Genomic DNA, 12,991 nt, shown 5'->3' on the forward strand with positions numbered 1-12,991 from the left:
GTCAAATAATGTCTAAACTAAATATTCTTTCAATTTCTTTCATTTAGGGCTGGGCGTGGTGGCCCATGCCTGTAATTCCAATACTCAGGAGGCTGAGACAGGAGGATCGAGGCCAACCTCAAAAAAACCAAAAAATTTTAAAAATTTTCACTTAGGAGTTCTTTGCTTTCACATTATTGCTTCTATTTTCAATCTAAGAGGGGTTTTTTAGGAATACATGTCATGAATTTCAAAGTAAACAATAACAACAACAAACAACAAATCCTTTTTTTTTTTTTTTAACTTTGTGAGATCTGAACCCAAGGACTAAATAAAGTAGCCCAAGGTCTTTGCTCGTAACAGTGTGCCCAGCCTGCCCTCTAGTGATTCCTTTAAAACTTTACTGAATTTTAAGCTGCATTCTTAATCTCAAACTATTGATTTAATAGGATTAAGAACTGTGTCATCAAATTAACAGAACAGTGCCAAGTCTCTTACACAGATAAAAATTAAGTCAGAGAAAAGTAGAGATTGTTCTAGAAGCTGGTGGCAACTTCTCTGGGGAGACACTGCAAAATCAGGGTAAATATATGATTTCAACAGTTTCACTTGGTGAACAGGGTATTCATAGAAAAGAAGGTCAAGTGATATGTAAAATGTGGTAATTATGTAATAATTAGTATAGATCTTATTTTATAATTGTATTTGAAAGACATTTCAAATGTTCATTTCATACTAGAAGTTTTTGTTATTTTTTAAATATACACAAAGCAAATAAATATTCTCTTTTGGAAAGGGGAGTTAAAATAATACGGCTTACTTTAACAGATTTAACTTTGTTAAACATACAGTTGTTCTAACTTTTAGTATTTGTATTAGGAATATTTATAAGGTATATCAAATTACATTTAAAATGAAGAAAAATTTAGCTGTTAATTATTCATATAGCACAACTGGCTTTATGATAAAAAATACATGAATGTTTGTTTTGCTCTCATAAAAAATGAACTTGTTTGAGCACTTGGAATTTTAGAGGGAAAAAACTGACATGATCTCATTAATTGTGTCTTCAGTGATGTTTATGGTTGACAAGAAATTCAAATGAAGTTTGGAGTCTATGGGGCTATGACCTCTACTTGGTTTTCAAGTACCTCAGATGAGGACCCTATTTAAATAATCGCTGTGAAGATTGTAAATTCAATAGGGATTCAGATTTGTAAAAAAAATTAGTATGCATTTTAAGCTTCCGAGCATATTAGCATAAGATGTCTAAAGTCATAAAGAGAATTTGACAGACAAATACTTTGGAGCCCCATGTGTTTTCAACTAATGCCGACAGAAACAAGCTTCAGTGGAAAGCATTTGATGTGGATTTACTTTTCCTCTGCAGTAACAGTGAGAACATGAAGCTGCCACTTTTGATGTTTCCCGTGTGTCTGCTATGGTTGAAAGACTGTCATTGTGCACCTACTTGGAAGGACAAAACTGCCATCAGTGAAAACGCGAACAGTATGTTAGGCCTTGTCTGTGCTGTGTCTTGTCTGCATGTTTGTATGTCGCAGTGGCATTTACAGTGACCTTCGCTTGAGAGAGAACTGTGTTCACTGTTTCATGGTGAAAAGTTCTCTAAGAACTGAGACCAAGTCATGTCATGACACCAAACAGCTGGATAAAAATAGAAAATTCTTGTCAAGTCTCTGCAATGGAGCGATCACACATACAGATGTTTGCTATCATGTATATGAAACCTGCCAAACTTTTTACTGCATTTTTTGGTATTATCCAGATGTTTGATGTCATCTCAGCACAGCTTTTAATGAACAGTGAAATAACTTCTCTAGCATTTAAAGAATTTAAACCATCTGAACAATCTGTGATTGTTCTACAACTAATGAGTAGGTGGGTTATAATTATACTGAATGTGATTGTTCTGTGGTCATTAATTTGTAACCTTTGTTTAGTGATACAGGTTTTGGGTCTTTAACACTTACAAAAATAAATTACTAACATAGAGCTGATGTGGAATATAATTAAACTCAGAGGCAGGAATAAGTTCTCAAGAGGCCACTCTGGCTATTGGGAAAAGAGAATGACAATGAACTTTATATCCACCAAAGTCTTACTAAAAGTATGAAAGAGAAGCCAGATGTGGGAGCACACGCTTGTAATCCCAGTACTCAGGAGACTGAGGCAGAAGGATCACCAGGAGTTCAAGGCCCACATAGCCTATACAGTGAGTTCAAAACCAGCCTGAACTACCTAATGAAACCCTATCTCAAAAATCTAAACCACTAGGTTATTAAGGAATCTTGTATTTTATGAGATATTTTCTTGGCTCAATGATTCTTGGAAAGGAACTGAAGCTAAGTAAGTGAAAATGTTTGTTGTGTTCAAAGCTCCGACCTGGACATTTTATATAGGTGAGTTGGTGAAGAAAATTCAGAAATAAACACACAGGATCAAAGGGAACAAAAAGATTAAATGAGAACAGGGAATGAGGAAAATGACAAGAATGAGGGTGTTCTGGGTGGGGTGGCCCAGGACTATAATCCCAGCACTAGGGGGTGAGGGTGGAGGCTGAGGCAGGGAGAATCACCTATAGTTCCAGGCCAGCCTGGGCTACATAGTAAGTTTAATACCAGCCTGAACTACATAGCAAGACCTTATATCAAAAAGCAAAACAAAATGAAAATAATAACTCACAAAGAAGAGAGAGGGAGAGAGAAAATGAGGGTGAATGAGCTCTGAGTTGTCCAGGAGCTCACAACTGAAGAACAGAAGGTATCATCATGTGACAGCTGAGTCCATGTGGCAGCTGACAGCTAATTCACTATGATCTGCTTTCAGAGTAGAGGCTATAAAGAACAATTAAGCCTCTATTTCAGGCACAAGAAAGAATGGTGATCTCATTGTTTGGTAATCTGATCAGATCTCCAAAAATTGCAATATGTTTTTAGGTTTTTCTGAGGCTGGGGAGATAGACGTAGATGGAGAGGTGAAGATAGCTTTGATTGGCATTAAACAGATGAAAATCATGATGGAAAGGAGAGAGGAAGAACACAGCAAACTAATGAAAACCTTGAAGAAGTGCAAAGAAGAAAAGCAGGTACTGTAATTGAAAATGACACCTATTCATAAACACATGTGGACTCTAAATATTGCTGTTATTAGTGCAACTGATAAGTACATATTTTCCCTAGTTACAAATTTTCTGGAGAACAGCCTTTGGTGGAGGAAACATCTGAAGGAAACTTCAACTTTTTTTGAAGAACATATTCCTTGTAGAATGGGACTCTGCAGGTTTCTGACACAGGAATTTGGGGGATTTATCCCTATGTGAGAAGTGCTACTTCTCAAAAATGCTTCATTCTTTTTTTTTTTTTTTTTTTTTTTTTTTTTTTGTCTTTTTTCATTTTTATCGGTACCAGGGATCGAACTCATGACTGCCTGCTTGCAAGGCAGGCGCTTATGCCGCTGAGCTAAATCCCCAGCCCCCAAATGCTTCATTCTTAATTCATCATGAGGCAAACTTCATGGAGTTTTGGGTTAGATTAGTGGTGCCCAAAGTGTTTTGATTTCTCATCCTTATTACTAAAAATTTGTTAGCATTCATTCCTAAATATGTGCATATTAATTTACTTTTAAATTAGATACATGAATTGCTGCCATCAGTCTCTGAATGTAAAATAGACACTTAGGATGAGGTTCAGCACTAGCTTCATATTTCAAATACTCCAGATATTTTGATTTTTAAGTATCAGGAATTGAAATCAGGACCTTTGTACTGAGTTACAGCTTCGCACTCTTTTAATATTTTTTTTATTCTGAGACAGAATCTCACTAAGTCCCTAAGTTGACCAGGCTGAGCTCCACCATGAAATTGTCCTATCTCAGCCTCTAAAAGTGCTAGGATTGAAAGCATGCACCACCACATCTGGCTAGATATTGTGACACTTTTAACCAACTTGCCAGATTCAATTAGATCATCATGGTTTCATTTTGTCACATGATCAATAAAGAGCTTATCATGAAGAAATGTCAGTGCCCCGTCTTATGCTTTTTGTCAACTTGAGCTTATATGAGTGATAGTAAATGTTTTAGAGACCAAGTGCCCAAACTGCAACCTCAAACACACTTATTTATCACTAAGTGCTAGTACTACAATAAACCTGAATACTGAGGTTTTTAGTTTACGAAAAACAACTCTACATTAACATCTTTTTTTTTTTTTTTTTTTGTACAGGGAATCAAACTCACACCCTCGCTTGCCAGGCAGGCACTTAGGCCTCTGAGCTAAATCCCTGGCCCTACATTCTCATCTTTTATTTTAAAAGAAGTACAGTGCTGGGGATATGGCTCAGTGGCATAAGTGTAAGGTCCTGAGTTCAGTTCCTGATACAAAAAAAAAAAAAAAAAGCCCCTCAAGCTCACTTCTTTGCCTGACATGATGGTGCACACCTATAATCCCAGCACTTGGGAGTCTGAGGCAGGAGGATTTTTGCAATTTTAAGGCCATTTTGGGCTACAAAATGAGAGTTCAAGGCCAGCCTAAACTATATAGTGAAACCCTATCTTCAAACAAAACAAATAACACATATGCCACAGGTTTGCCACCATTGGCTTATACTGAAATGCTTTTAATATCCTGGAGTTTTTTACCCCAAGAATCTTTTAAATCTATTTCACAAGGGTTAGTTACAACTAGAGAATAAAGTTCATCGGCCGCCTGACTCAACTCATTACGATCAACTGCAAATGATGGGGGAGGGGCTGGCCAAAGCTTCTGGAACACAGAAGGTCCCCTGGTGTCCATGGTCCTCACATACAGTGGCCACATGGATTCTGACATGATCACATCAAGACAACACCAATGCATACTAAGCAGTCCACCTGGCTACCACCTCATTTGACTGACTTTATAGTGCTAGAGATCAAACTCAAGGCATCAGGCATGCTATGCAAGCTGTCTACATCCCCAAACCTCAACATTTTAAAAATTTCAGATAGCTTCACTGAACAGTAGTAGTTCATCTACTGTTGTATCTTTTACCAACAAAGAATATACATTATCAGCCAGACATGGTGATGCATGCCTGTAATCCCAGCACTTGGGGAGGCTGAGGCAGGAGGACTGCTGTGAGTTCAAGGCCAGTCTGGGATACATAAGTGAGTTCAAGTTCATACATAGTGAGACCTTCTCTTGGGGAGAAACACACACACACACATTATAATCAAATGGCCTGGAAGATACTAAAAATTGTTCACAAACTACTGTATAAAACTCAAACTGTACATATTGTATCCCTCAAAGTTTAAAGACTTAACACTACAACACTCAAAATGATCATTTTTCTAAACTATTACTCTCCAGCAATACCCTTCATCAAAACAGAACTAAAACAAAAATAATTTGGAAAATACTTAAAATTTTTTAACGTTAGGAGTAAATTACTTTTCATTTTTAAAGAAATGTTAAATTGTGGTAAAATACTAATAAAATTTATCATCTGAATCTTGTTTAATTCTTCATTGGTGCTGAGGCTCAAATCCAGCATCTTACACATGCTAAGCACATGTTTTACCAATGAGCTAAACCCTAACTCCTATCTTAATTATTTTTAAGCATACTGTTTGGTAGTGTTAAATACATTTAGATTGTTATACAATCAAACCCTAGAATTCTTTCCATTTCAGAAAAGCTGAAAATTATGTCTATTAAACAATGTCCTATTTCCCCAGTCCCTGTCAATTTATTTTTTAAATCTTCAGCCATCCTAGGGATCAGATGCCCCTGTCAATTTTTTCTTTTGAGACAGGATCTTGCTATGTAGTTCAGGTTAGACTCAAACTCATTATCTAGCCCACGCTGGCCTTGGGCAGGCCTTGAACCCAGTCTCCCAAGTGCTGGGATTACAGGAGTGTGCCACCACACCCAGTTCCCATCAAATTTCAATTAAAGAATACCAGTGGAATTTTAGTATTTCCTACCCATACCTGTATCTATCACCTATAAAGTTGAAGACAGAGAATTCCAGATTGCCCTTGTATCTTTTTACTCTTAAGCATTTGGTCCCTGAGAATCCACTGAGTGACTGACCCCACGTTTAATAAACTGACCCAAAAGCTGTACCAGCCTATTGCTATAAGACCTCCAGATGCTGTAGGGAAATATTGTAACTCCCACCCTGTTAGATGTTCCATACACTGTGTCCATGTTCCCCAAAACCCAAGAATGAATTGTGAGGAACAACAGAGGTTAAGAGTAGGAAATACTTAGCGAGGGAGCAATACCTCCTGCCTGAGAGGCAGGAAGGGACTCCGAAGTAGGCCACCCATGAGCCAGCTTCTCAAGGGAAGTTTTAGAGAGCAAAAGCATGAGGTAGGTACACGGTGGGACAAAACTACAATCAACCAATAAGACTGCAAGTTTAGCTACTTAGGTAATGCTGACCCAGTGGGGAAGCAAGACACATACTAAGTATACATGGAAAGAACAAGGACCTTTTTTGGAAGAGATGAGTCAGGGGTCCTACTCCCCCACCCGATGACTGATGCCTCTTTGGGATGACTGATGCCTGTTTGGAATATTGATCCTTATTGTTTATCCCAGGGGGTGGGATTGGCAGGTAGGTTTAGTCATTCCATTTTTATCTTGAGGCCTGGCCTTCAAGGAATGTGCAGGAATACAGCCACAGCTGTAACCCTGTGTGCACTGACTCCTTCAAGGATCCTAAGCCCTGTACTTAGCTGTCTGTAACACTGTAGCCAGGCCCACCTCCCAGGTTCTTGGCAAGGAAGGAAGATTGCCTGGCCAACAGCTGCAAACCCTCCTCCCTTTTGGTAACAGCTGGAAGATTGTAGAAAATCTAATGTAGTCCCTTATCAGGACAATGTGGGAGCCTCTCAAGCTGGCATCGTCCCTGGTGGGCTTGCAAGTCTGGAATAGTGACACCAAATGTCACTGATAGGCCCTTTACAAAACCCATTATCACATGGAATGCTCCAGTATCTGGGTCAACCATACTTTCATTTTCCAGAAAACTGAGGTTGGAGCCATTAATTGCATGTTACTCCTGCTTTGGAATGAATGAGCCAGGAGAAAACCAGCAGATGTGCACAAGTGGGACCCAGGCACTTTCTGTTTCTCTCACTCTCCCGAGCCTCCTGACCAGCTCAGGGTGTAGTCTAATGGAAAGAGCATTCCAGTTAGAGGTCAAAGCAGCAAGCAGATACTCATTTCAATACTGGCCCTAAACAATTTCAGAAACTGACAGAATTTTTATTTACCCTTCAAAATTTACTTCTGATATACAGTTCATTGTATTATACTCAAGTTGGGGTACTCAAAAAGTTAATTGGCATAAATATCACATTTTCTTTGTATACAAATGGAATATTACTGTCATAAAGAAAGTCAAATTCGAAGGATAAATGTGTAGGAAAATAGATGTAACTCAAGACCACAATGTTAAGTGAAATAGATCAGACACACAAGCTTAAATATCATGTGGTTTCTCTTATATGAGAAACCTAAAATATAAATAGCAAAATAGAAGACAGGAAGCACAGAGAGATCTTTTTTTCAAATGAGAAGAAGGATTAAAACATAAAGAGGAGAGGAGGAGGGGAAAGGGATGTAATCCCAGTGCTGGGATTATAGTAGTACATCACCATGTTGGGCTGGCTAAGACTTTTTTTTTTTTCTGAGTAATATTCCATTGTAGGCCAAGACTTTCTTAAAACAAAAATTGACTTTACCCTTGATAACTGGGAGGCGTGACCTGATCAGTAACCTTCATTATGTTTCTACTAAGAGGAATTAAGTCTGAGGCTTCTCAATGACAGTGTGGTGCTCAATGACTCACTTCCTTATTTCATGTAAAGCAAAAGTCATCAGATTTGCTAAGGAGGAGACTGAGGCTTAGGTCATTCACCCATGGACACATGGTAAGCGTAGCTCACAAATGGGAATACTAGGATATGGATTGAAGCGAACATGAGTAGAATATTTAAAATTGCAACTGACTGAGAGAAAACCCAGGAGGTATGGCTGCCTACCTGAGTGAAACGAGCTTTCTTTTTGGGGGGAAGGAGTAATGGGAATCAAACTCAGGACTTCACATTTGCCAGGCAGCAGTTGCACCACTGAGCTACATCGTTGGCCCGAAACAACTGTTCTTAAGAAAATGTAGGATTCCAACATTGTTCTGCAAAGCCCAAGACATGCACACATGCGCATTTGGTGGGCTAAGGCCTTCCTATCTTCCTACATGAGTCAAAAATCTCACCAGAGGTCTGCAAGGAGGGCAGCTGAAAAATCCACCCTGGGGCAGAGAAAACCTAGAAGAGGGTGGAGCTATGGAGCTGTGGTAGTAGGTGGGCTTAATGGGCCAGAAAAGGGTAATTTCTTTTTCTTTTCCATTGAGAAAGAAAAAGCGCAAAAATCTTGGTTTCAAATACAGAGACTTCTCCTGCTTACATTTTTCCTGCAAAGCAGACACAGTGTGCCTGAGGCTGTCTTAGGGACAGGGCCATCACGTTCTGCTCCTCACTCCTCTCCCCTCACTGCCCTGAACTCCAGGCCAGGCATACAGAGCAGCCTTAGGAGCCCACATTACAAAGAGTCTCGGGGGCAAAAGAGGGGTTCATTGTGCTATGTGCCAGCCTGTGGAGATCTTGAAGGGCAGGGCTGAGGCTCTAACGTCCAGATGACAAGGATGCTGGGCTCCACCTGGCCATGTCCAGCCAGTACCACAAGGGGGAGTGCTCAGGATAGGGACAGAAGGACACTGCTCTGTGGACAGACAGTACCTCTGCTCTTAGAATACAACTAAATGGTGAAATATAAGCATCGCGCTTTCCTGCAATACTTAAAAGCGCACAACAGTTAAAGGAGCAAAACTGAAAGCAATAAAACACCATTGTCATAAGCCCTAAAGCCCACCATCCCCATCCTCGATAGCCTAGTCATATAAAAGACAAGTTAAAAGGTGGATCACAGTGGATCTTTGGGACTGACTCTCCCACATCTAGTCTAATACCCATCACAAAGCGATAAATACTTGTCAAACAAATGAACAGATGAATAAGATTTACTCAGGCTTTAATGATTCTGTCAGTGGCCTTTTCTTAATTGAAACAGAAAGTGCTAGAGCAGATCTGTCAGTCACTGGAGGCCTGGAGGAGAAAGTTGCAAGTAGTTTAGAATATGCACATTTTTGAAAGCCTGAAATCAACCAAGATCCAAACAGAATCACAGAATGGAAATAGTACTTCTTTTCTACTTTTTAATTAGGAGGCCCTGAAACTTATGAATGAAGTTCATGAACACCTGGAGGAGGAAGAAAGCTTATGCCAGGTTTCTCTGGCAGATTCCTGGGATGAATGCAGGGCTTGCCTGGAAAGTAACTGCATGAGGTTTGATACCACCTGCCAACCTGCATGGTCCTCTGTGAAAAATATGGTAAGAAGAAAAGGATGCTCAAAAGTTCATAAAGCATCTCCATCAGCTTTACCTTTTCATTAACTTATATTAATAGAATAGAGAAGTCTGATGTGACATTGACATTTTGCAATTTAAAATCAACCACAAATGCCTCTGTACCTGTATAATTTACACATCAGAACATGACATTTTGCAATTTAAAATCAAACACAAATGCTTCTGTACCTGTATAATTTACACATCAGGACATCTAGTTTTTACCCTCTTTTGAACCATACCATCTGTATCTTTCTCAGAAAGACTCAATGTCCTTCAGCCTTGCATTTGTTACTCATGAACATTGTTCCACCAGATTGTAAGCTCTTTGAGGGCAGGGATCGTGTGATCATGCTTGTCTTCATTTGAGCACTGTAGGCATCTAATAAATGCTTGCTGCCCTGCATTCTCAATCACAGTATTAAAGTCTCTGATTCCAACCTGCTTCACAGTTGTTCTCCCTCAAGGCGCCTATCTGAAAAGGGTCTCTGCTTCACAAAGCTTTCCCAGTCTCTCCACACCTGCACTCTTAACTGCGGCACAGACACAGATGTCAGACACACCTCTACCTCCCCCCTCCGTGTACATCCTACAGGACTGACCTGTTTTTATCCCCTCTGGCTGTCTGTGGGGCAGAGGGATTCGCAAAGGGTGGTGACCTGAATAGGATGAGCTCTGCCCCATAAAAATCTCACATTGGCCTGGATTTTCCTCCTCCTTCAAGGAGCGAGCTGGATACGAAGCACAGTGTAATTTCACTGTCCATATGTCTGCATGTGTTAGAGAAGGTGCCTGGCTTGGCACTGCCCTACTCAATTACAAAGGATACAGAATACACCCCTAGGATACAGAATGCACTGAGTTAATTTGCCTCCACTGTTAATTGCATCTGTTGTTTGCAGAAAAAAACTTTGTGTGTGAAGATAGGACCTACTATAGCATTCAAATGTCATGATCACTCCTGCCTCAGCCTCCTGCATGTTGGAATAATAGGCATATGCTACCATACCTGGTTCTGAAAATATCTTGGGGCTTTAAAGTTGTATCTTTTTTCTTTTCTAAAGACAGGATCTTACTAAATTATCCACGCTGGTCCCAAACTCCTACTCTCAAATGATCCTCTGTCTCAGCTTCAGTACTCAGACTATAGACATGTACCACTTCACCCAGCATTAGAGCTCTGTTTTTATAGATGGAGTCAAGTAAACAAAAGCTGGCAGACAGAGAGACAGATAACTTTTCCAGATTATTTTCTGAGAAAGTCACAAGTCTTTAAAAATTCCTAGAGAATTTTTAATTTTAATAATAACTATTACACCGGGCATGGTAGTGCACACCGTAATTCCAGCACTCAGAAGCCTGAGGCAGGAGGATCCCTGAGAGTTCGAGACCAGCCTGGTCTGCACAGTGAGCACAAGACCAGCCTGAACTGCACAGTGAGACCCTGTCTCAGAAAGACAAATAATAATAATAATAATAATAATAGTAATAATGACTATGTCAATATCATTATACTATAAGAACTATGGTCCTCCAAGACTTTGGCGTCACATGGGTAGAAAAGAGTATAGCATGACTGCTGAAAAATCTTTCCACTTGCATGATCCTTAAAATTCTACAATTAAAGCTTCATTCCTTTAACTATATATAACAAGAAGCGCTTTGATCACTGTTAATATGTGTCCATCCCTAAGTAACCTATTGAATTGTATCTGGTATCTATAATTCAGCATAGATGTGTGGGTGTATTCCTTCCACAGACTGATCTATGAGATGACAAAAAGAAGCATATAATAGTAATGGTGACCCTGGTAGCATTTTCAGTGACACAAACAGCCCACTGTGGCATGTGTGCTGTAAGTTCACAACCATGAAAAGACAATAGTGGCAGTCCACTAAAGAGATTTTAAAAAAAAACAAACTAATCCTTTTCAGTTTTCAGGCAGTTCCCATGGTGCCCTATAGGCAAGGAATGCTAACAACCACTGGTACAAAAGACTGTAGCTTGAGAGCTGTATTGAAAATTTGACCTTCTTAGATCCTCAGCTGCAAACATGAACCAGCAGAAATTTAAGATTCTATCTCCACAATCAAAGCCAAGCCAGGTACAAGAGTGTTCATACTGTACAATGTCTCAAAATAGAGCTGGGTGTGGTGTGCATGTCTGTATGCCCAGCACTTGGGAAACTGAGGCAGGAAGATTACTACAAAGCCAGCCTGGGGTACAAAGTAAGTTCATGGGGGCTGGGGATTTAGCTCAGCGGCATAAGCACCTGCCTTGCAAGCAGGCAGTCGTGAGTTTGATCCCCGGTACCGATAAAAAGGAAAAAGACAAAAAAAAAAAAAAATGATGCAGAACTTGGAAGTAAGGCACCCTGTCTCAAAACAAAACAAAACAAAAAAAAGGTATTCACTTTTTCCTGTCTTGATCGAAACTATTCTTGATTTGTGATGATGACTTTAAAATTTTCAGTAAGAAATGGTCCAGAGCCAGGCATGGAACACATGCTTGTAATCGCAGCACTTGGGAGGCTGAGGCAGGAGATCACCACAAGTTTGAAGTCAGCTTGAGCTAATAATGAGTTCAGGGCTGGTCTGAAGTACCTGGCAAGATCCTGCCTCAAAAAAAAAAACAAAAAAACAGGTCCAAAAAATAAAATTTTATTCCATTTTTTCCCTTCACCTCACCCTACAGGTGGAACAGTTTTTCAGGAAGATCTATCAGTTTCTGTTTCCTCTCCAGGAAAATGACAGAAGTGGCCCTGTCAGCAAAGGGGTCACTGAGGAAGATGCGCAGGTGTCACACATAGAGCATGTGTTCAGCCAGCTGAGCGCAGATGTGACATCTCTCTTCAACAGAAGCCTTTACGTCTTCAAACAGCTGCGGCGAGAATTTGACCAGGCTTTTCAGTCATATTTCACATCGGGGACTGACGTTACAGAGCCTTTCTTTTTTCCATCTTTGTCCAAGGAGCCAGCCTACAGAGCAGATGCTGAGCCAAGCTGGGCCATTCCCAATGTCTTCCAGCTGCTCTGCAACTTGAGTTTCTCAGTTTATCAAAGTGTCAGTGAAAAACTCATCACAACCCTGCGTGCCACAGAGGACCCTCCAAAACAAGACAAAGGCTAGTATTCAAAGTTTACTTTTTCTGAGCTGTCTATGTTTTGTTTAGCTTAGGAAGTAGAAATTTCTGAATCCCTGTATAGTGGTTCCTTGAAGTAACAATTTACAGATAATAACAGTTCCAGAGCCGCTTCAAGGTGCCAAATATCACCCCTCTCCCATCACTGCTGAGAACTCCACTGCTGTTCTCTCTTTGTACAGCAGATTTTCAAAGCTGAAAGCAAACCAAGCAAATAGGGGAGAACATGAAAAACGTGGTTCCTCCCTTTTGTGCAGTTTGAGGGAAACAGATGCTCGGTTCCATTCTGCTCAAATACCACAGGGCTTCTCTAAAGCCGGCTGAGGGTTCTGACCTCCTGGCTCTGTGTATGACTGGGTCGGGCACCCTCCGCAGCCTCTTCTGGGTC

General features: G+C 40.2%; 1 protein-coding gene across 4 annotated transcripts in view; it reads left to right on the plus strand.

The window, feature by feature from the left end:
- The first annotated feature begins 462 nt into the window (after positions 1-462).
- Positions 463-12,991, plus strand: part of Clul1 (clusterin like 1) — a 34,099-nt gene continuing 21,570 nt past the window's right edge. For 3 of the 4 annotated variants that reach the window (XM_063231885.1, XM_063231884.1, XM_063231886.1), the window contains exons 1-5: positions 463-561; positions 1,370-1,488; positions 2,937-3,085; positions 9,275-9,442; positions 12,156-12,585. In XM_063231885.1, coding sequence (XP_063087955.1) covers positions 1,383-1,488; positions 2,937-3,085; positions 9,275-9,442; positions 12,156-12,585 — 853 coding nt within the window. In that variant the 5' untranslated portion in view covers positions 463-561; positions 1,370-1,382. The remainder of the gene's footprint in view (positions 562-1,369; positions 1,489-2,936; positions 3,086-9,274; positions 9,443-12,155; positions 12,586-12,991) is intronic. The other variant, XM_063231887.1, reaches the window with a different exon arrangement.

Source organism: Cavia porcellus, unplaced genomic scaffold, assembly GCF_034190915.1.
Source record: "Cavia porcellus strain 051 isolate PalLab524CR breed Dunkin Hartley unplaced genomic scaffold, mCavPor4.1 scaffold_20, whole genome shotgun sequence".
Lineage (NCBI taxonomy): Eukaryota > Metazoa > Chordata > Mammalia > Rodentia > Caviidae > Cavia > Cavia porcellus.